The sequence below is a fragment of the Semicossyphus pulcher genome, unplaced genomic scaffold, assembly GCF_022749685.1.
Source record: "Semicossyphus pulcher isolate SPU_LCO1_2020_fin unplaced genomic scaffold, fSemPul1.0.p SCAF_20, whole genome shotgun sequence".
Taxonomy (NCBI): domain Eukaryota; kingdom Metazoa; phylum Chordata; class Actinopteri; order Labriformes; family Labridae; genus Semicossyphus; species Semicossyphus pulcher.
The window spans coordinates 22,172,878-22,196,364 of record NW_027211694.1 but is presented as its reverse complement, the minus strand read 5'-3'; the positions used below and the strand labels follow the sequence as shown (position 1 = coordinate 22,196,364).

The window sequence follows — 23,487 nt, the reverse complement described above, 5'->3', positions numbered from 1 at the left end:
CGAATTCTGATGTTTTGAACATTTCTTTACCTGAAAGGTAAAAGGTTGGAAGTCTCATCTGCCTGCCTCACTCTTATTGGTTGCCGTGTCATTTAAAACCAGTATAGAAACACTGTAGGTTATTGCAGGTAGCTAGCATTAAAGCTAGTGTAATATACCTCACAGTTTCTTGAGTGGATAGTGTCGGGGATTTTTGAATTCATAGATAGTAGCTAGACTCTAACGTCTGCCTGAAGTTTAGATTACAGTGTTAGCTAGCTGATAGCGTTAGCTAGCGTGCACCTTTTTTCCCATCGTTGGCTTCATAGCGAGCCAGTTGTGCCGAAAACTTTGCATTCTGAAAAATGATATTCGTAATATGATCCGAAACAAATGAATTAACATCAAACGCGATGCAGCTACAGAAACGATGCAACGTCAAAAACACACAAACCCGGAAAACACATGCTAAAGAAAGAAAGACGAGGGAAGTGCTCCAGGCCTGTAGGGGGCGATATTTGTGATACAAAGAGCTGCAAATCAACTAAAGAAATTATAAAGACCAAACACTGACACAAAAAACTACAAAGATCAGCCGAACAACCACTAAGGCACAACAAACTGAGCCTCTCTGCTGCAGGCGGCTGACGTTTATAATCTGCTCATGATTACATTAGATTGTGTTTCAGCGATCGTTTATAACGCCTTTGACTGTATCTAGGTTTTACCTAGTTACTATTGATTCAGCAGCATGAAAAACATAAACTTAAACTTTAATCTGGCATGAGGTTTAAAACACAACCCCAGCACAGCTGCACCGCTGCTGCCCTGTCTCTCCACCTCTGGATGTTTATGTTCGTATGAGCCGCCGATCAAAACATTTAGAGGACTTTTATCTTCGGTGAGCGAGGCTGCGGACTCTGTGCACACATGGAGGCACGAAACAATTTGCCTTCCTGATGTTTCATTTAGCCACCAGCACTGCAACTGATTTACATCCGACTCCCCTCTGCTCTTTATTTAACTCTGCTCGGCCTGCGCCGTGTGTGTGTGTGTGTGTGTGTGTGCGTTTTCTTTCTGCTCGAAGGAGAGGGCTACTGCTTAATTCAGCAACAGTTAGAGCACATCAAATTACACGCGCTGACACTGACCCAGAAAACAAATCTGAGACAGAGAGAGAGAAAATTATGAGAAAGACTTCGTAAGTGATACCCACAGACGCTGGGAAGAAAAAAAGAGACGTTTCTACGACCATTTTCACATCCTGATGCATCTTTTTCTCTCTCTTACACACGCAAACACACACAGATACACACACACGGGGAACAGTCTTTCAAGTGTGCAAATAGAAAGCACAAAGCAGTGAGGGACAGATGGGAAACGGTTTGCCTAAATTTACAGTCACTTGAAATTCTGTCGAGTTTCCCGACGTTAAAAACCAAAAAGGAGAGTCAAACTTCCTCGTTATGCTCTCCTCCTGCAGCACTCGTTGCCGGGTAAACATGAGAGGAAAGAAAAAGATATGAAGGTTGGAAAGTGGAGAGAATGAGAATGAAGGAAAACGAGGAGAGAAGAGGAGAGAGGGAGGAGGAGAAGTATGGAAGGAAAGAAGAAAGGGGGAGAAGGAGAGCGTGCCAGAAAAAGACAGCAGTCATGAAAGTTTAATGCCCTCGCTGTTACCAAGCTAAGGGCAGCAAGCGAGGAGGAGAACGAGGGGAGCAGAAGGGGTGAAGAGGAGGTCCAAAGGAGAGGTTGAGGGGGTGAAACACCTGACAGAAGATGGAGATGTAGGGGCCGAAGTAACACACACGCTCATACACACATTCAGAAAGAGATGAGGAGGCAGGGGCAGAGCAGCAGACACACACTCCCTCTCCCGGGCAAAGAAAAAACACACACATGCATTTAAAGTGCCTACACGGCAATCGCATCATGGTCGTCACTTATCTATTATTCAGCAGCGGAGGGGAACAGAGTCGAGCCAGCGCTAAATAAAGAGATGTAGCAGAGACGCTAAAGGCTGCAGACCTCGCAACCCAGAGTCAGAGCGGGGGAGAGTCAGAGGGAGAGCGAGTCAGGGGGAGAGCGAGAGAGAGAGGCCTGTGGAGGGTTATTTTATTCAAAGGGACAATATCAAGTTTAAACAATCTGCTGTCCAAACAAGAAGCTGCATTTTTACCGTCCAGCAACAATTAAAGCTGCATCAGGTAATCTCTTTTTCCAGACTGTCCTCGCTAAAGAAAATACCTTACAGATTGTTTGTGCAACAGCTTTTAACAACCTATATTTACGTTTATAGCGAGGCGACTACCTCTAATGACTGTATCATTTTGGCAGGGTGAAAGTCAGGTTACATAAGCGCAAAAAACGAGTTTGAGTGATGGATGGTTCTCAGGACTTCACCTTTGGGGACAAGGGCAATCACGATGCAACGGATGAAACAGTTTCCATTAGAAGAAAAAGAAACGATGCAAATTAAAGAAGCACGTGCAAAAGTCTAAAATGAATGCAACGACGGAAACAAGCTGCAGATAATAAACGTGCTTAAAAAAAGCGCTGCAAACTCAGAAACGACGCAAATCCAGTCAACACACGTACGTGCTGCAGGCCTGTAGGGGGCGCTCAGTGTTTTTGATTTTGCATCGTTTCTGTATTTGCAGCGCGTTTGATGTTGTTGCATTCTGGCCGCTTGTCAGCTACCGTACTGATGCTAACTGGTGTATGTATTTGAACCTTAACAAACACCTTTTAAACCTAAAGTATCCAAGTGATGCATAAAACTGAACCAAACATCCAGCCCGTGATCCTCGTGTTTGTCTGGTAAGAACCTGTTTCCTGCCATCAGTCAGGACATGTATTTAGGAAACGCTCCTTTGGGTTCTATTAAAATGTAGGAACATGAGACCGACGGGATCGTATAGGTTGTAAAACTTGATGCAGTTTTGCAGAAAAGTCGTGGGGATTGTCAAAAGTTGCAACGTGGCGAAAAATTGGGGAATCGGACTTCTCAACTTCCTGCAGAGACTGACAGGTTACATACCTGCTGGGTCACTGTTGGCACTTCTGTGCTGCACTCTCATTGCTTATTGGCCGCACATAAAACGTCCACTGTTAATGATTGTTTGGAACATACAGGTGAACAGCAGAGGAGTAGATCGTACTGCAAAAGTTTGTATGCAAACTGTTCATTGTACATATTTTAACCATTTCACTGCAGCTTTGGTCGCTGTGAATCCAAGCTGAGTACAGCGACCGCTCTGCAGAGGAGCAAGCTGAACATCCAGGACTACAGGCGGGGGATAATTTATTGGAGCATTCTTTTAAAAATTCTGCTTTGTTTTTAACCTGGATTCATGTCAATCATGTCGTTCATAAAAGAGTGGAAATGTCCTGATTGTCCCTTTAATATTTGATACATTCTGTGGATCCGGGGAAAAGTCAGAAAGACAGTGAAAGCACCAGTTGTTTGTTAATTAATCTGTCTGACTTTAGGATTCACTGTAAGAAAATAAAGACCAATAGAAGGAGCGAGAGAACAAAGCCTTTAAGAATTGAAGCTGCTCCTCTCTTGACCCTGAATCGACTCGGAGGCACAATCAGATCCATATTTAAACACAACATTCTCTGCAGAATATTCCCGCTCCGCTCCGCCGGCTCACGCTATCACACGGCATGAATAAAGACGCCAGTCAGGTCTGCAGCGAGGCCGGCGAACACAAACAAACACGCAAACACTCAGAGAAGCTGAGCTTACGAAACCCACGTGGACGCTTGCTGGCGCGTGTGCGTGCTGAAAGCCTGATCAAAGAGGCCATTATTGGAGACAATTGCAGTGAAGCGCTGCTGCTCACGAGCTCGAGGTCTGCCTCTCACCCTCACTTACTCCTCGTTCTCCTCCTTTCTCTCTCTGAATCTCTCTCCTCTCACCTGTCCCATGTAATCAGCCTCCATCCTCAACATCCAGCGCTCACTTCAGCATCGCTCACAGGCGTGCTTTTAAACCATCACAGCTTTTCAGGCAGAACAATGTGCTCATCAGAAAACAGTGTTTCACCTTAAACACACCAAACGTAGCACTGTGAAAGTGAAGATTGTGAGGTAAGGAACTCACAATTTAGACATGTATGATTTTTGGTAAACTCCCTGAAGCATGTTTACCTCTTTAGCGGAGTGCTGACCTTGTTAACTTGCTGCACAGGTTTTGTTTTACAATCTTGCAGAAAGATTTGCATTGATTTTTGTTTAGGATAAAAATCTCTTTGCAGACTCAGGAACACCTCGAACTTGCTGAGCTTCTCTCAGTAAACACAGCTCTGCATTACTCGGTTTCACTTTAATTGTTTAAGACCTGATGGATTGGAGAATTTGCGTTTCACGACAGTATTGTAACTTTAGTCTTTAAACTAAAGCAGACTGCAGCTGTGTTGGTTTACGCAGCTAGAAGCTCAGAGAGGCAACATGAGAGAAACCAGTGAGGCTGAGCTCCAGTTTGAAACGATCCAAACAGATGAATGTCAAAGCCACTCATGAAACTCAAACTTGTTCTGCCGGGACTTTCAAAACGCATCTTTAAGGTGCTGTTCTCACTGAACACTGGCTACAGTCCTCGTCGGACTGACCGCAGTCTCAACTCCCGGTCTGCCGGTCATTTGGTGCATGTCAGCCCCCTCTCTCTCCTCACCAGATGTCCTGTCAGTCTTCAGCTATCAAATAAAGGTGCAAGACTTAAAGTGATAATGTAGAAGATTTTCTTGTAAATAAATGTTAAGACACTATCGCCGAGGTAACACATTACGCGTTTCGCTCCGTTGGTCATGTGTGGCATTGTAAAGGACTCGGCTTCGCTGCTTTCTCTCATTAATAAATGTCTTTTGAGATATTGTGAGAAACAGTTAACATTTATTTTTCTGTTGACAACATTACATGACAATAGTGAACCGTACACTCACCACCCCGCTGATCGTCTCTGCTTATGCTATGCTTTTCCGCTCTCTGCAAGTGTTGCGAGTAAACAGTAATCTACTATGGCTGAACAAACAAAGAAAAGATGGATGACTACAGATACAACTTCAACAAGAAGTGAAAATCCAAAGAAGAAGAAACAAACTCGACGCTCAGATGAAGCAAACAGTCTGAAAAGGAAAGCGACCGTCAGCCAGGAAAATCAAGAGTTATAACCGGAGCCGACGTCACACATGCAGCACTGTCTGGATATCTGAAGTGTGCTCCCGCAGTTACCGTTTATCGCCTTAAGGTGCCGCCAAAGAGAACGAAACTGAGATCTTCAAGATTATAACTTTAAAGTGTAACTGCACCCACAGGTCTGACCATAACTCCACCCACTCCACAAACGGTCGTCTCTACGTCACCATCGGCTGGCAAGGTCCAGGGCTGATTTAAATAATTTAGAGGGCGTGTTGAGCCATTTCCAACCCATGAAACGCTGATTTTGATAAATTTGGTAAGAACTGTCAATATTAACACCAGCATCGATGTGTTTCATCACGGTAACGCAATATAATTTAGATTACAGCTCAAAAAACATGTTTAACCGTCAAATTCCACAGGTTCTGTCTCCGGCGCGTTCCGTGTGCGCCTCGACCTCCGGAGTCGATCGCTCCCATTCAAGTAAATGCTCGTGATTCCACAGCACGCACCGCAGTCCGTCTCCGGTGCGTCCCAGAAGCGTCTCTCCGCTCTGATGCACTAAAGATGCGCGCCGGGTCTATTTTTGGCGGAGGTCACTTCAAGCAAGCGTCAAGCTCAACAGAGCAGATCGTTCCAAACAGGAAGTCACACATGAAAGCAGCATACAGCATCCGGTCATTTCAAAATAAAACACCATGTTCAGACCGGTAACAGCTTTTCATAACAACAACACACCGAAACTCAGCCAAGGTAGAAGCACAACAATCACAGAATGATCTCCAAATGAGCCCATAATCAACCTCGGAGGTCAAACTGAACTGTTAACATTTCTGTTATCGCGTGATTTCACAATCTCGCGTGATTTCACAATCTCGCGCGATAATGTAGTTCTCCCGCGATCTCGTGAATCCAGCTGCTTGGGCCAGCACTCCGCTGCACTGTGGATCAGACACACTTCCTGTGGGCGAGGGCCCACGCTGTCTGATGGACCAGAACCGCGGAGCAGACGGAACGTGCCGGACACGGATCCTGTGGGATCGAGGCGTAAGTGTGCAGTTACTCTCTAAGTCTTAATTTCATAATTTCCTCAGTACTTCGACCTTAAGTCACAGAAACAAATCATGTTTGACTTTCCTCTTCTTTCTCTCTGAACTACGATTACAATAACGAGATTATTTTATAAGCGTGGAAGTTTTTAAAAACAGGATTCTTTATGTGAAACTTGTTTTGTTCTGCTGTTTAGAAAAGACATTTTGTTTCTCACTGGGAATATTCCTCGTTAAATAAAAAATATTTGACATATTTCTTACTTCCATTTATTTTTCCTATATTTCTTTATACCATATATTTCGTCACGTTTCTCTCTGTATCAGAGCAACTGTTATTCCCCTTGAAAACAAGGAAAGCGCATCATACTTTACAATGTTTCACACACAAGGAAATTATTGAACAAAAAATAACTAAAGTAAACCAAAAGAAACAAACTGGATGGAAGTCTACACACAAGTTCAACAGGTGTAGAGGGACCGCATCACAAAACACACACACACACACACACGGTCAGCTGGACCTGCGTGCATCACCATGACAGAGGGCAGAAGTCTGGCATCACTCCCCTGTAAGTTCACCCAGGTCCAGCAGCTGTCCACCCTCCCCCTCTTTTCAAACCTCCTCCTCATTTTCCAACTTCCTTTCACCCTGCGCAAATTTCATCTCCTGCCTCCTCAGTCCTCCCCCCCCTCCTCTCTCTCTTTCTCCCCTCCTCTCCTGCAGCGCTCGCCATCCCTGACAAAGCCTTGAGCGGCTGCCAGCGGGCCCCGAGAGCCGACTGACTTCCTGCTAAAAATAAGAGCTGAGAGAACAATCTGAGGGAGCTGCCACCGAGGGCTGAGACGGGGAGAGGGTGCAAAGGACGGAGGGGGGAGAATCAGCACCTAAAGACAGAGGTGATGGAGGGAGGAAGAAGGGAAGTGTGAAGGCCACACGAAAGAAGAGGAGGATAATGAAGTTTGGGGGCAGATATGGTTACCTGACGGAGGCTTACTTTGCACCGACTCCTCGGAAATGAATATCTGATCTCTCTGTAAATCTGCTCTGCACACACGTAACAGCAGGAGTTACATTCATCTACAGAATGAGCCGCTGTGTGTGTGTGTGTGTGTGTGCAGGAGGGAATGAAGGAGAGAAAGAATAGGAATAGACAAGATTATAAATATTTATATGAGAGGAAGAAGAGGGGAAGATGGAGAGAGGAGGGGAGGAAGAGGGATGGAGAGAGGAGAGAGCGACTTCAGAGGCAGCAGCAGGCGCGTTTGGCTCGGTTTATCTTTTCTTCCCCGTCTCTCCCGTTGCCTCTCTCGCCGCTGGAGTGCGGGCGAGCGGATTTGCAGCTCGCGCTCCCCGCAGATCGCATGTGTGTGTGTGTGTGTGTGTGTGTGTGTGTGTGAGGAGGGGAAGGACAACAAGTTCTCCCCCTTATCTCCCCCTCAGAGAAAGACGCACACACACACACACACACACACACAGGCCCGTGCACACGCTAACAGGCTGCTGCTGGAGGATGATGATGATGGAGATGAGAGCAGGGACGGCTGTAGATTCACAGATTCAACAGTTTTTCCGTCGCACACGACTTCGCATGAGGTCACTTCTTCCCGGTTTCCCGCTGATATCTCGTCGCGGTGATAAGACTTACACTTGCTCCCGACTCGGTGCAGAGATAAGAAGCTTCCAGCGGAGGACGGTGAGGCAGAGAGTCAAAGAAGACGAGACTGAGCTCCTACACGGCGTCTAACAAAAGCAAGTGTGCTGGAGGAATCTCATCTCAACACTGAATAACCTGCTCTACACCAGATTAAATGGCTGACACTCTTTCATGCTAATTTTGATCAAATTATATTGACTCCACTTTCTTTGTACGGCTCAAAGTCTGAGGACACTTTGCTCCTGCTTTCACAAAATCTGAACACAAAGTTTCCTCACTTATTCATCAGTAGAAAAAGTTTGCTGATGTTTCATGAAAATAGTACGCACGTCGAAAAGAAATTCAATTCAAGTGATGTCAATTAAGCGAACTTAATTCACAGATAAAACAATGACAAAGTAGCTAGAGGTTCTTGAGCTGGAACTAGGGGTAGGGGATGAAACCAAATGGTTGTGGAGCACAGGCATACATGCATCATGTTTCTTTCTCTTCAGAAACATTTCCAAACTTAAATCTGTCGTCTCACAAGCAGAGTTAGAGATGCGGCTCGACTGCTGCAGCTTCCCCTGCCTCAGTAAGGCCTCCCTCCACCATCCACAGGAACGCTCCTGCAGGCTGCTGACGAGTTCTAGCCGGTCGACTCACGTTACACCGATCTTATGTTTCCTACAGTGGCTTCCAATTAACTTCAGGATTCATTTTAAAGTCCTTGTATGGGAATAAAAGAGTCTCGAGTATTTGTAACTCGTAAAACACGATGCACAATAAGTGCAGTGATTTGTGTCTCTAACTGTACATCTATCTGTGCAATGTGATCTCATAAAACTGAATTTTTTTAGGCTGTTCTAACGTGCGGTTTCCCTTAAAGTGCACGACTGCAAGCGTCACTCGTCACGCGTGTCTCCTACAACATCATTTGTGTCTGTAAATGTGGATCTTACGATGGATGTTCAAGAAAAAAAAAACTGAGATTACGAGAAAAAAAGACGTAATATTACCAGAATAAATACAGCTCCGCCTCAAGTCGTATGAAGCCTCCTGTGCGATCATTTACGAGGACTTCACCGTGAAGTTATACTGCAGCGCAGGCGGCTGCTGCTCTTCTGACATTTCCCTTCATTATAACATTTAGGCGAACAATAGTCGAAAATAACGACTTTATTCTCATAAAATTACGATTTTATTCTGTAAGTATTGCAACTTTTTTCTTGTAATAAATCTGGCCCTAACGCTCTGTCGTAGGATCTGTATTCGTGCCTCTAATTTACCACTTGTACATCACCATTTGTATGTCAACTTAGCATCTTTAAATGGAAATATAACTTCAATTTGTGCCGATTCTTTTGAGACCGTTGTACCGCGCCGTGTGTCACAAAACAATCCACACACGCAGGGAAGTCCCGGCGCTTTTTTCTTCTGGAAATTTTTTTTAAGTTGACGTACAAGTGGTAAATTAGAGGCACGGATACAAATCCAGATCGACACACAAATTATGTTGTACGAGACGCGTGTCACATGACGCTAGCAACTGTACACTTTGAGTGAAACAGCACGGTAGAACAGAAATATATTTCTATTTTAAAATGCTGAATTGACGTACAAAACATTATAAACGAGTCGCAAATTAGAGGCACGGATTCTGTTTTACACTGCACAGAAACAGATACAGTCACACTGCATTTATTGCCATACCTTGTTCTCCTTTAGCCCTGCACGATCAGGCACCTGTGCACATCTCTGACCTGCTCTATCCCTGGTCTACCTGTGCACAGACTCTCTGCAGTTCCTACTTTTAAAAAGAAACTTCTGCTGTCATTTTGTGCATTTGTAGCTATTATTATTATTATTATTATTATAGTAATATTTGCTCTGTGAAAGGTGCTTATAAATAAATAAAATAAGTCTCCTTATAAAGCCTGTGACAGGAGGCTCGACGCACACTGAAAAAAGCACCCAGAAACGAGCTCTCAGCAACTCATCTTGCCGCTCCTCCTGACATTCTTCGTCCAACCAAAGATCACTGAAAAAACAATTATTTAAGTTTCACTTTAAAAATTTTTCTTTTTTCGTATTAACTCACAGGCTCCGTTTGTTTGAGAGGACGAAACCTCTGTGGATATTTCGGCTCTCTGCCCCGGCCTTTACTGCGACAAAAATGTGAGTCAAGTCGTCTTTTTTGACTAAACTGTAAATCATCGTCTACTTTCTTTTTGCTTTAACAAACTCAGAACGAACTGAACTGTCCTGCTTTGTTTCAGCGTTTCTTCTTGGTTCAGACAGAAAGGTGCTGTCAGGGTTAAACTCCACAGATCTGAGCTGGGACGTCTCTGCAGTCTGTCAGAGCCGAGAGGACTTTAACCCAAAACAGACTCAGGCTGCACCACATCACACTGAAAGGACCGAACTGTGGGTTTAACACAGATCCCATACAGCCCATCTCTACACCCCTGCGGTCTGATTTACAAAGAACAGCATCAGTTTCTGCTTTGATTTCTTCTTTCCAGCTGTTTCGTTTCAATCCACGTCTGTAAAAGTGACTTCCTGTCATCGCAATGAACATTCAGCCAACTTTTTCTCCCTTTTGTCAAAGTTATCATTGTGTAGAAGTGTAGTTATGAGCAGACAACAATTTTAACGCACTCTCTTTTGTGGTGTGTTCAAGGAACTCCTCAAGGATTTGAGAATCAGTGGCCACAAAGCGCTGCATTCAGGGGCTTTGTTTGTCAGAAAATTGAACACAGACGACAAACAATACGCAGACAGAGGAATCTTACTGCTTCTTACATTTAAAAATGTGCTGTTCAGAGGCTGATTCAGATCTCTGGCGTTCTCAGAGCGTCCCTGAACTCAACGACAACGTAGAAAGGACTCAAATCTATCAAGTTAGTGAGGAAATCAATTTAAGAATATGATTGGCATGCTGTGAAAGATTTCCAATTTGTGGTACATATGAAACCTCCGATGTACTTCTTTAAATTACAGAGAAAGAGTTTGTGGCCTTGAGCCTCTGAAAAGAATCTCTCTCTTTCCTTCTTCACCCAGAGTGAGTAAATTTAGCCTCGCATTGACCCAGGCCGTATGCACACATCATCACAAGGGGACCTAGATACAGAAAACCCTGACCCAGAACTCTTAGAGATGCTGACCTAGCCAGTCGTTGAACTTCTTGACCTCGGACGGCAGCCCCAGCTCGGTGAAGTCTCCGGCGTGGATGAACACGTCCCCGTACGGCATCTGGATGGAGTCTGTGCGGGAGTGAGTGTCCGAGATGCACACGAAGCGGGTGTAGCCCGGCGGCTTGGGTGTGTCGTGGGGCATCGGGTCCACCCTGAAGCAGAGAAGAAGAAGTTAGGGAGAGAGGAAGTGAAAAGAGGTCACTGCGGCTGTTCTCGCACACAACAGGAGAAGGAGACGCAGCGCTGTATGCAGAGTCTCTGTGGTAAGACGCTGACAATGAAAGAAGTTTGAATTAGTATCCAGCAGAAAATCATCCCCACAGACTGAGGCAGAGGAGGAAACAGAGGAGACGCAGCACGAAGCGAGAGGCCACAATAAAAGCGCGGAGCAGAGAGAGACAGAAAGAGAAATGTGCAGAGATGGAGAAAGAATAAAGCGCAGATATAGGAAAAGAGCAGAGTCCTGTGGGACTGCCAGCGAGCGTGCAGATCCGCGGGGTCTCCAGGGGGAAGAGGGGAGCTGGTGAATAACCATGGCCCACTTTAGTGAGCTCTCCTCCAGGTACGATAACACCCAGCCCTGCCTCCCCCTCCTCCTCCTCCTCTGTACCCCACAACAAGAGAGAAAGGAGAGGAAGTGGGAAAGATGATGCATGTAGGACAGCCGGTGAGAAGTTTGAGTCACAAAGTAATGGAGTACATCGAGAGTTCATGAAAAGTGTTTTATTTCCTCTATTGAGGAGACGTCAAAGGAAGGAAATGTAAAGTCTGTTTTTAATGGTTTCCGTGGTTACTTAAATGAAACTTAACTAAAACTGAAGCTGATATTTTCATGTATCAGCTGCAGCCTAATCCTTTGGGGCAAAAAGGCCTGGTTAAAGTTCTTGTTGTTTCCACTGACAGGTTCAGATTGTTCTTCTAAGTGTGTGACAACATCACAGAAAGGATCCCTACAGAGACGGACCTTTTTGTTACGGAGGAAGATGCTTATTAAAACCAGAAACAGCTCCAACGTCACCCTCATCAACGCCACCAGACTCCATTGACAAAAACAGTAATTTTACCTCACAGAACACAGGAGTTGCCGGTCTACCGCTGCATGGATCAGTCAGTTCGTTTGTGTTATTGTGTGACTTTGGTGTTTTAAATTGTTAGTTCAGACTCAAGACGATATTTGTGAAACACAAAAAAAAACGTATTTTCTACAAAACTCACTTCTTTGTTCTGTTTAATAAATAACCTTTTTTCTCAATGGAGTCTGGTGGCTTTAAAGAGACAGAAAGGTCCATCTCTGTAGGGATGCTTTCTGTAATGTTGTCAGACACTTTGAATAACAAGTGTCAGGTAATTTAACACACTTTGAATTGATGTGAGGAATCCAGCCAAGGCACCAAACTATCAGGTCTGCTCATGTTAGCTATTTGTCTAAGTTAGCTTAAAGCAGGAAGTTGGAGCCTAAAACATTTAAAGTATAAAAGGAGAATTGTGCAGATTTTTAACTAGAATTGATTACAAAACATGCAATTTAGTCTTTTTCTTAATCAGTGCTCACCTCAGGTAACAGCAATCATTTTCCCCTGACAGGATATGACATCAAAACACCTCACTAGGGTTTGATTTTTAAGCAGCGCCCTCTGATGGTCAAACCCCAAAGCTTTGGCCTTCATGGACACGTACAGGACATTTTTTAAAACATGCAACTGAAATATTCTTCTGCACCTCATCCCAGAGGCAGTGTAGAAGTTACTTGTTAGATTTTTCCCGTCCTCCCTGTCCAATGAAAACAATATATAAATCAAAAGCCAGGGATAATATGGAAGCCTTAAGTGGACATTATTCCATACATTTTATTTACTCCGTTTTCCCGTGATAACGAGTGTTTTCCGGTTGTTTTCAGCACTATTTATCTCGGGATTATTATCCCACTTAGGGCTTCCGTAGAATAAAAGTGAAAGAATAAATGGGCCTGCACGGGTTAAAAACAATAAATAAACAGGACAGGGATGCTACAGACAAATTAATATCTACTTTACATTTACACCATATTACTTAAAGTTTTAAATGTGGGAATTTTAATTATATTGTAGTATTTTGTGCAATGTTCAAGTTAAGATTCAAACTTCTTCCACCACATCTCAGACGGATCATTCCCAAACTCACTGCGATTTCACACTGACGCCTACTGTCTAGTAATGTTTGGGAAGTTAGTCATGATATGATTGATTGATTTTATTATCAGTGTGTCATGCATTAAAAAGGCTTACAAGACAGACCAGAAACAGGAAGTAGACACACATCAGAAGTAATAAAATAAACCATCCTGATGTTTCTTCACAGCTCTAGAAACAAAAATGGCCGACTTATTAACATTTAAATTAAAGCGCACCAAAAGACTTGAGACGCCCTCATGTCATCATAAAAAGGACAAAAGAAAATCTGAGTCAGAGGAAGGATTCCTGTTCTCACCTGAGCGACCACAGACCTGTATACAGTATGTTCATAGTTTAGGTTTTAACACGATATTATTCAACTGTTTTTCTTCAAATCAAATCAGAAACTTGTCTTCTAATCGTGTTCACGCTGCATGGTGAATTTTTTCTTTAGATACAGCTCCGGAAAAAATTAAGCGACCACTTCAAAAATCTGTTTTTCTCTGGTTCGTCTATTTAGTTTGTGTAAAATGGACTTTTGTTTTATTGTCAACACTTCCAAATCAAATATTCTCACTGAGGTCTTTTATTTGCAGAAAATGACGACTGGTTGAGAAAACAAAAAGATGCAAAGAAAACAAGTTCATGTTGAAACAACAGAATGCTTTAACTGAGGAAGAGTTCAGAGGTCAATGTTTGCTGGAATAACCTGGTTTTTAATCACAGCTCTCATGCATCTCTGCACGCTCTCCTCCGGTCTGTCACAGAGCTGCTGGGTGACGTTCGGCCGCTCTCGGAGCAGCTCGTCTTTGATCGATGGCTTGTGACCGTCCATCTTCCTCTTGATCACATTCAGGAGGTTTTCAGAGGGGGTCAGGTCTGGACTGGGCTGACCGCGACATGAAGAGAGAGACGCTGATTTAAGGAACATTTGGAGTGGGCTCTTCATTTGGAGCTGTACGTTGTATTTCAGCGTCCTCAGAAACATTATGAAGCTCTGTGGCTCATGGAGGATTGCACGATTATCCTTTTTTCTGACATGTTAAGTCAACGATACCTCAGACTTCTCACGTCACATTTTCTCGTTAAAGATCGAGGGATCGAACACGTCGCCCTGAGCAGCGAAAGGAGGAACAAATTTATGAATGCCTAAAAGCAGCTAACTCTGTTTAGTATCGCATCTGAATTTTTACCATCTTTGAATCCCCATATAACTGAGGCATGATTCAGTATGCATTAAATACTGCTAAGCTTAGCATTCTAAAAAGTCAGTGTGACATACTCTCATCATCGTGTCCAAACATCAGTTTCAGACCTGCTGCTGTGACACAACTTCCTCGGAGTTTGTTTCGAAGTGCCGACGAGACAGCGGGCGCACTGAAGGCCACAGCGCATTTAAATTCTTTATTTCATTTAAAGAAAGAAAGGCAGGGATTTAATTTATCTTCAAATTAAAAACTTTCAATTTCAGCTTCATTTAAAGGGGAACTAAAATAACAAATCTCTTAATGTATGTTGTTGTGGAGAGGAAATAAATAAAAGAAAATGCTGATGGTTGTAAATAAGCATGCTGCTAACACTCTTTTCTCACTCTCAGATTAAAAGAGAGTAAAGAAGAACTGGTCGTTGTCGTGTCCTCGATCGTCATCCTGTTTTCAGTGCTGAAAAGACACATTTCAGCCTCACTCTCCGCCCGTCCCCGTGTGTCACATTTACTCACATGTGGACGTGTGGTGGCTGGAAGCGTCCCTGGTTGATGTTGTAGAAGGTGAAGGCCTGGGTTGGGTTGGTGCTGTACTCGTCTACCTCCACCGCCGTCCTGCTTCCTCTCTGGGTGTGAGCCTGAGCCTGAGCCTGGGACTGCTGCTGCCGCCGCGCTGCCATTATCTCTGACAGGGTGAAGGCCATGGCACAGTGGACCGGAGGAGAGCGGCTGGGGCAGAGCGAGGCGGCAGGCGGAGAAGTTTAGATGCTGGTACTTTTTTTCACTTGAGGATAGTGGGTGGATATTCCCCGTCTGAAGGAAATGATGCAGCTGACAGGCTCAAACCCTCGCTGAGCTCACAGTGAGCCGAGAGGAGAACATCACCTCCTCCTCTTCTTCTTCTTCTCTGCAGCTCGTCTGCACCTGAGAGGAAACAACAGAGCAGAGCGCACATGAAGAGCGTGTGGAAAGATGGACATTATAAAAGTGGTCCAATGAAAAATGTTCATACACTTCTACGAATTTAAAATATATAAGAGCGAACAGGATTCCATAGAAACACTGAGACCCATTTGTTTCTCTGTTCATGGTTAGGGATTTACTTTCCAAAACTAGAAACGTCTGCAAAGAAAAAATATCTAACTGCCTGAATTATGTGCTGAAATATAAGTCATACAGTGTGTGAATATAGAGAAACATTTATATGATATTTAATTTACCACAGCAGAAAAACAAAACAGCAGATCTTTGCAGCAGAGGAGCAGGAAAGGAGTGTGCAACGACAAACTGTTTTCACTCTCAGGGATGCTGCAGTCAGAAAAACGGGTCCAAATCTCGTCAGTTCTTAGTGAAGTTTTTTAAACATCTTTATCGTCTGATCAGAAGTTAAACAGTTTATAATATCTCTGTCAGCCAACCAACGAGTTTCAATATCTAGCCAGGGATAATGTGGAATTTATAATTGTTGTCAACAAAGCGGTTGATCAATTTAGATTTAATCGTTCGGCCGATTAATCGGGCCGATTAGTGACATTTTGACATCATCGGCCGGCCGATGTCTGCGCTCACAAGGCCGATTAAACTAAACACGTGTTCATACACAGGCGGCCTCATCCGAGTCTGCTGCAGGTACTTCCTCTACAGTCTACACTCACCTCCCGTAACAAACCTGCCACACGTCACATGCATACGTCACACATAAGGCCACCTAACTCAACAACAACAACGTTATTTATTTTTTATGAAACTTTATGAATTTCCGTTCTCTCTCAAGCGCACTAAAATGTTATTTTCCTTCACGTATATTAATTTAATTATTTTACAAAGTTGAGTTTTTTGGTGGACATTATTAATTTATCTAAAATAAGTGGACTGCAGACAGAACGCAGATCTAGTTGCAGATAATGCAGACAACAGCGTTAAATAAATGTTCAAGTTCAGCAATGTTGTGTCTCATTTGTTATTTTTAAATTGTTGTATTTTATCAAATGCAAAAATAACATGATATCGGCCTCGTATATCAGCCGCCTAAACATCGGCAGCGACCACTGAAAAAGCCGTATCGGTCGACCACTAGTGTAAATGTGACCAAACAGCATCCTTTGAATCCCAGAAACTAAACTCAGCATATTGGCGAATACGGAGTAAGAAGATGATCAAACCTGACCGTCTGGAGGAAGTAAAAGTCGTAACACGGAGCAACAGTCTGACACCAAAGATCATTTTTGTTTCCCATGTAAAATCTCACTCCATGGACCTGACTGGAACGTCTCTCTGTGAGCTCAGGACATAACTGCTCATCACTTCTGAACAGTCAATGTAAAATATGAGCCACTGTTTCTGTAGAGACGTGGCTTCATACAAATATGGATATAATTCAGTGTGCAACAAATACACGAGGCAGGACGGAAAACAAAAGGAATCCTGCAGCGAGAACGTTCGAACGAAAGACTGAAAAATTAAGTGTTTAAATTCAGTCACTGAAAAAATGTTTCACAGGCGCTTCGTGCAAAAAAAGTCAAAATCAGTGCAAACACAGAAACAGAACACGACGACTCCAGCATTTCATGTTAAACAGTTAAATACACTGAAAAACAGAAGATTGTTAAAGGAAAATAATTTAAAAAGAAAGTTCTCACACTAAATCCAATTTAACACCTGTGATGGAAAGAAGATCCGTGGTATTAAAGGAATGCAAAACCTTTATTTTGAAGGGCGTAAAAAACAGCAGTAAGCTTAAACAATGTTGATGATGCATTCAGCTCAATGTAAACTGTTTATGATGGCTGCATCCCCTGCAGCTACCGTCGTACACGAGCATCTGTTAGCTCCTGCTCAGCCTCGTATTTAAATCACAGAGCTCGATTTGTTTTACATCGAGAAGGAAGCTAAATGAAAAACGGATGTTCTGCAGAATCAAACCCTCACAGGATTTATTATCTGCAAATGTTCTTTAGTTTTCCCTCTTTGAAATCTTGTTTCCTGTATATACTATCATGCACACTTTGTTCTTTTCATTACATTTTGTGCTCCGGAGATGTAAAATAATAAACCCATCTGATAGAATCCTCTCAGCTGCCGTCCCTGGTGTGTGCGGCCTGCACGTGTGTGTGAGGCCCATTAAGTCTGGATTCAGCTGTGCGGCTCGAGCTGCCGAGAGGAGCTGAGGAGACGGGGATGCTGGGAGACGGAGGTGATAATTTGGGGACCGGCTCTGGCACAGTCCACCTGGGCCGCCGTGCGATGTCGGCGTGCCATCGCCATTCTTCATTCACTGCAACCTCACACGCTGACAGCACACTGACAGACACACACTTCACACAGTGGCAGTTTGTCACGGGCAAATCCCAGCGTGCTCGGTGGATGTGTGTCAGCAGTGCATACTACGTGTGTGTGTGTGTGTGTGTGTGCAGACTGTGCATGCATATTTAAATGTGTTGCTGTTGTCATGAATGTGACAGTGACAGTGTGAGACAGAGATGCATTAACAGATGCTGCGCGATTTTAACACTCTGAGCACAAATGCAGTTTTGTGCATCACGCCGGCTGCAGAGAACGACTGAACGTTCTGTGAACGAGCTGGAAGAGATCCTTCTGTCCACTCCTGACCCGAATCCTGCTCGCTCTGACTCTGCAGGTAATTGTTCCATTTCCTGCGTCTCTCAGGAAACTGCACCTGGAGTATCTAAAACAAGAGAGACACGACGCCGTCTGAATCTTCTCTCTCACCTTTTCTCGTTCAGGATTCCAAACCAACTTAACCAGCATGTTTCTCATCTCATCATGTGGAACAAAACCTGATTCTTTTCTGCATTGCTTATTAAAAAAAGGACGAGGAGAACCAAAAGATTCAATCAGAGATTCAGACGTTGACCTCTGACCTCAGCAAATCTTTGGACGCTAATGCTAAATTATCTGTGCTGACACATGAAGCCTGCCCCACCCTGTGAAGGCTAACGTGTCCTCTCCAACGTCTCACTGATATGTTGTATCTTTGTCTCTGTAATACTTTTCAAGCCTCGGCCTGCAGGAAGTCGTATAAGGGAAAGAATAAATAACCGAGCAGGGGGATTGTTGGATTACAAGAAACTCTGATTTTAAAGATTAAGGTCAAGATTGATAAGAAACAAACTCTAACAAACTTTGAATAATTAAATATGAAAAATCTGAATTTTGCAAGAAGTAAAGACACAATCATTCTTCCATCACTTCTGTGCATCTACCGGGGAAACTTCAGCAACCAGAGCGACTCAGCACACAGCCTCAATGTTAAACTGTTAACTTACAGTCAATAATTATTCTGACATACAGCAGCCCAGCAAGGGAATAACACGAAGCTTACGTTAAGAGAGGCAGAGAGAGGTCACACCAGGAGAGCAGGAAACATGACGGCAAACACATCCAACAGGGGGAAGACGTCTGAACATCAGGTCGGAGGGAACAAAGCAGAGAAACACACTGAGGAGGGGAAACTAATCAGGCACAGGTGAGACCAATCAGGGCGGGGCAGCCTCACACAGGGGGGCAGGAAGTGAAGATTTTTCCTAACTTTCCAAAACTTTCTAAAAAGATGATCTCAGAGTGAGGACATCTTTACGCGGTGAACAGCAGAGGCATGACATAAGGCCGGATTTGGACTCATCTCTGCAGCTCTCTTTGTTTGATCCTCATACAAGAGCTTCTGAGAGCCGCACGAGATTCTGAGGGGAGATGATGATGTATTACGAGACAACAGGTCCTCTAAAGCTGCAGACTGTCAGTGTCTCCTGTTGCATCTCTTCGTGTTTGATTTGTTTTCTCTTTTTAGGGACCTTATATTGAATAATTAACTCACCCTGTTATAAGCTCAAAGGGAATATCTCTTTTTTACTTTACATTAAATTTAATAAAGTGCTGTTGTAGTTTTTATTTCCCCGGCATGTACGACAAAGAAACAATCAGTCTACACGTTTGTCTTCTTAGACGAGCGAGTAACACTTCATTGAAACATCTCCACACGCCCGAGTCCGCTGCCTCTATCTGATGCATTCACAGTCCTCCGTTTGGGTGACAGACTTTCTTCAGGCGAATGAGACACAAAAAGCTCTCACAATTTTCTGGATCAGATTTCTCAGCGGAGGGAAAAAGTCGCCTTGGACGAAAGAAATGGGTTTTTGGGAAAACCTGTTATCGAAAGCACGAGGGAGAAGATCACTGGTCAGAAGAAGTCCTCGAAACAAACCTCCAGGAACAGCAGCGTTTAAGTCAGGTCAAGAATAAAGTACAGATGAGGATTTTTAGTGTCGAATTTAGCAACAAACTATAAATTTACAGCAAGAAAAAGGGACAAAGAAGCAAACGCTGTGACTGTTTTAATCTTTAAACACTTTAGATTCAGACTTTTTGCAGCTCGGGGATTCACATGACTTTGTGTTCCTCTGCAGTCAAGTCAGAATCCTACTGCCCCCCTAACCTCTTCAGTTATCCATCCATTGAAGAGGAGAGAAGAACAAACCCCTCTGGCCTCAGCCGCAGCAGCATGAACCAGACTTCTGTGGAGTCTGTGTGAGCGGCTGCAGAGCGTCTGATGAAGGGAGACGGAGAGCGTCTCTCTGATGGATGCTCATTCTCATGTCTAACAAGCGGCCGACACATCAGACTGTGTGACAATCCTCTCTGCCCATTGGCTCGCTCTCTGGTGCATGTGGACACAGAACATTAAAGTGCATCTGAGTGTGGAGCTGTTCTGTTTCATGTGCAGCCTGGAGATGTTAAAGAGGCTCTGATGCAGCCCTTTAAAAATATTAAACAGAATAAATTAAAAATTATGGAGGAATAATTTTAAACATTTCTCTTTTTACTTGTTCTTTTACTCTGATAACAAACATCCCTTTATCTGTCTTACCTGGACCTTTAGCTCACTGACAGGCTTGTTTTAAAGAACAAGTTTGCAGCCTGAAATTTGTAAACACTCATTAAAATCTGCATTGAAATTATTTTAGCTGAATTATTTATTTGCACCAGTAAATTATCATCTTTATGCACAAGTTTGCTTTCGTTTTTCCTTCTCTTCCCGATGAAACGGAACCAGAATCTAACTTTTAAGCCATTAGCTGCACAAACTGACGCCTGCAGGATGTCTAGAAGCTCCGGTACAGCGTCTCCAGCCCGCGCTGCACTCCGCAGACTTTGCCCTCTGGACGTGGAGCTCCTAAAACCGGCGTTCCTGCTGGAGAGCGTTATATCTACATGCTTTTATTAAAGATCCGGAACACAGAGGCGCGCGAAGAAACCTCACGTGTGACAAACATCACATTCAGAAGAGGAACCAGAGCGGAGATGAACCCGGGAAAACGCAGCGACGTGCGGGTTAAAACAACGCAAATCTCTGCTCCCCTCGTGCATGCATAAAAGAAGCACCTCTGTGTAAATGCACATAGAAGATGAAGAGGAGGCTACCTACCGGCTCGCGCGGTCAGCTGCAGTCAGGCTGCTCGGTGATGATGTGGAGAGGATGATGTCTGCGCTGAGAGAGACGCGCTGGTCAGTTTGAATGCGCACCCCGTGGTGCACCGGCGCAGATCTGCTTCCTCTCTCTCTCTCTCTCTCTCTCTCTCTCTCTCTCTCTCTCTCCCGGTTCAGTCCTGCCCACCGTATTTCCCGGTGAGCGGTACAGAGAGGAGGGAGGGAGGACGGAGCTCATTCACAGACTGAGATCTGTTACGTTAAAGGTCCCTTCAGGGGCCACCAGGGCCGGGGCCAGGGTTTCACTAATACTGAGGTCAGAAGTCAAATGGCCCCCCCGTCCCCCCCTTTAAAAAAACTATGACTTGGGATCCCAACAGATAACTTCTAAGATTCACCTGCTGCTTCGAAGCCTTCACTAAAATGCAAATATAAAGACATTATCCACATTCTGGTTCATGTGTTTGAAATAGATTTAAGCCCAACGTAGAGCAGCAATATTCTTTTATATTATTCCGTTTTATTTACCTTTCTTTCGTGGCACCGCTCCTTCATCATTATGTATTTATTGTTATTCCCACAAACACCGATGACATCATTGCAGGCTGTGTGTAAACCCTGCACTGAACCTGATTCTGTTACTGAAGGAGAAAAATGAACAAAACCAGAAGGTAAAAATACTCAGAGTCAAAGTCCTGACTTCAGATGTGTTTCTGATGAAGGATAGTATGAGCAGAAAAATAGACTTATAACCCGTCAGTGTTACATTATATTGCATGTGTGGTATTTTCAAAGCTGCAGCTGTATCTCAGGCCTGTTAGCTCCGTACGAGCCGACATGTACGCTGAGATCGTCGGGCAGAGACTGAATCCAAAGGGGGCAGAGCGTTAGCTGTGTTTGCTGTGAGGGCACCGAAGCTCTTTTCGGGATTTTACTTTCATTTTTATTTTCAAAAAATACTTTGAAAATAATTTATTTCTTTCCAATTATTTGTTATTTCTAATATTTGCTTTTGATTCTGATTTTACGACCTGCCTGTTTTGCTTTGATGCCTCTGTGAAGCTCTTTGTAACTCAGGTGAAAAGTGCTCCATAAATAAAGGTTATTATTATTATTATTATCATTATTATTATTATTATTATTATTTTGGAGCTGCTTGAAGTCCAGTTGTTGGTTTGTTTGATAAATGATTCTGCATCATGTTCCATTAACTCGTCATATTTTATAAGGATTTGATGGCTTCCAACGTCCTGCAGCGTACATCGGATCAGACTGAAGTCCTGGTTTTTGGTCCTGATCCAGTTTTAACTTTAACACAACATGAAACCCAACGGACCTCAGCACATTTACAGTCTTGTTCAATGGTCTGTTCACAAATCAGGAATATTCCAAGTTAGAAATACGACAACAAAGCAGCCGACGTAACACACACTCGACGTAGAAACACATCCCTCCGGTCCGAGACAAACCGCACCGGATCTCCTTTTCTTTTACGGACATGAATTCAGGATCATATTCCAGTTTGTTGCACAGAAAAAATCTCACTCTTAACACTTCACGTAGAGTATAATATTTAGACTTGAATTACTCAGAGCATTAGAGAGAGGAGAGGATTTATTTGCTCGAGTTCGTGCAGCCCGTGACTGAATCTGTCTCTTATACGACATCAGAACCAAAGATCAGTTACTCAGAATCCCTGCATCATAAAGAGATGGAAGGAGGTGGAAGTGTCTCATTGCAGCGACAGAATGTTATTCTTGATTTTAGATAAAATCTTGACTGGAAAAAATGGCCGAAAGTGAGCACGGACTGGATGTTAGTGTTGCTATTATTTGGAAAAAGCTCCTGAGCCTTCGTGTGTTTTCATACTGCAGATTAAAAAGTCTAAATCAGAACAGATTCATCCTGAAACACTGAAAAAGTATTTAGCTTCAGATAAAAGAAAAGGTGAATTCATGTAAAAACACTCACAGTATCTGATCATTTGAGCTGTAACTGAAAGTAAATCATGGTGATCATTTACAATCAAAATGTCTCTTAGAACTGCTAAAAAATGTGATATTTTTAACGACATATTGTGCACAATTTTTGATCAGAATAATAAATCCCTATATTTTTATTCTCCTCTCCTTCCTTCGATGAACTCCAGCCTGTAAATCTTTGCACGCGTGCAGGAATCTGAGAGAAGGGATCGACTCGTCGTCACTTGTTCGGGGTAATCAGTGAAATTACAGCATTACAGCGAATCACCACCTCTGCTCCTGTTTGTCTGCAGGTAATTGGACGGGGACTCAGGCTGGTAATGAGCTAAACAAATAGACCACAATCTGGAGCTCCGACACATGCATCCATTACCACCATGCTCAGAGTGATACAGGAAGCTGCCAGAGTCTCAGGCTGGAGTGAGTCCGCCACCTGCTGGACATGTTTGGTTACAGACGTGTAATCGGTTCTTTCTTCTGTCACACAGAAACCACTGTGATCCAAAGACATGCAAATAAAAATCTGAAACATCTAGAAGTTTATTTGTAAAAGACCTAAATGACTTCTTTCTTTCATTGCAGAGACAAACTTTGGTGCATGTTTGACAATCAAAATTATCTTTAAACATTTTTATATATTTACACAAATAATCCAAAAGGCAGAGAGGCCTGAATTGCACAGGCCCTAATGCATCAGCGT

The 23,487-nt window shown here is 43.5% G+C and overlaps 1 protein-coding gene across 1 annotated transcript in view; it reads right to left on the bottom strand.

The window, feature by feature from the left end:
- Positions 1-20,882, bottom strand: part of mpped1 (metallophosphoesterase domain containing 1) — a 94,653-nt gene extending 73,771 nt beyond the window's left edge. Inside the window, exons 1-3 of the mRNA XM_069670758.1 lie at positions 20,804-20,882; positions 14,878-15,285; positions 10,978-11,159 (exon numbers count right to left, since the gene is read on the bottom strand). Coding sequence (XP_069526859.1) covers positions 10,978-11,159; positions 14,878-15,065 — 370 coding nt within the window. The 5' untranslated portion in view covers positions 15,066-15,285; positions 20,804-20,882. The remainder of the gene's footprint in view (positions 1-10,977; positions 11,160-14,877; positions 15,286-20,803) is intronic.
- Positions 20,883-23,487: the final 2,605 nt, after the last annotated feature.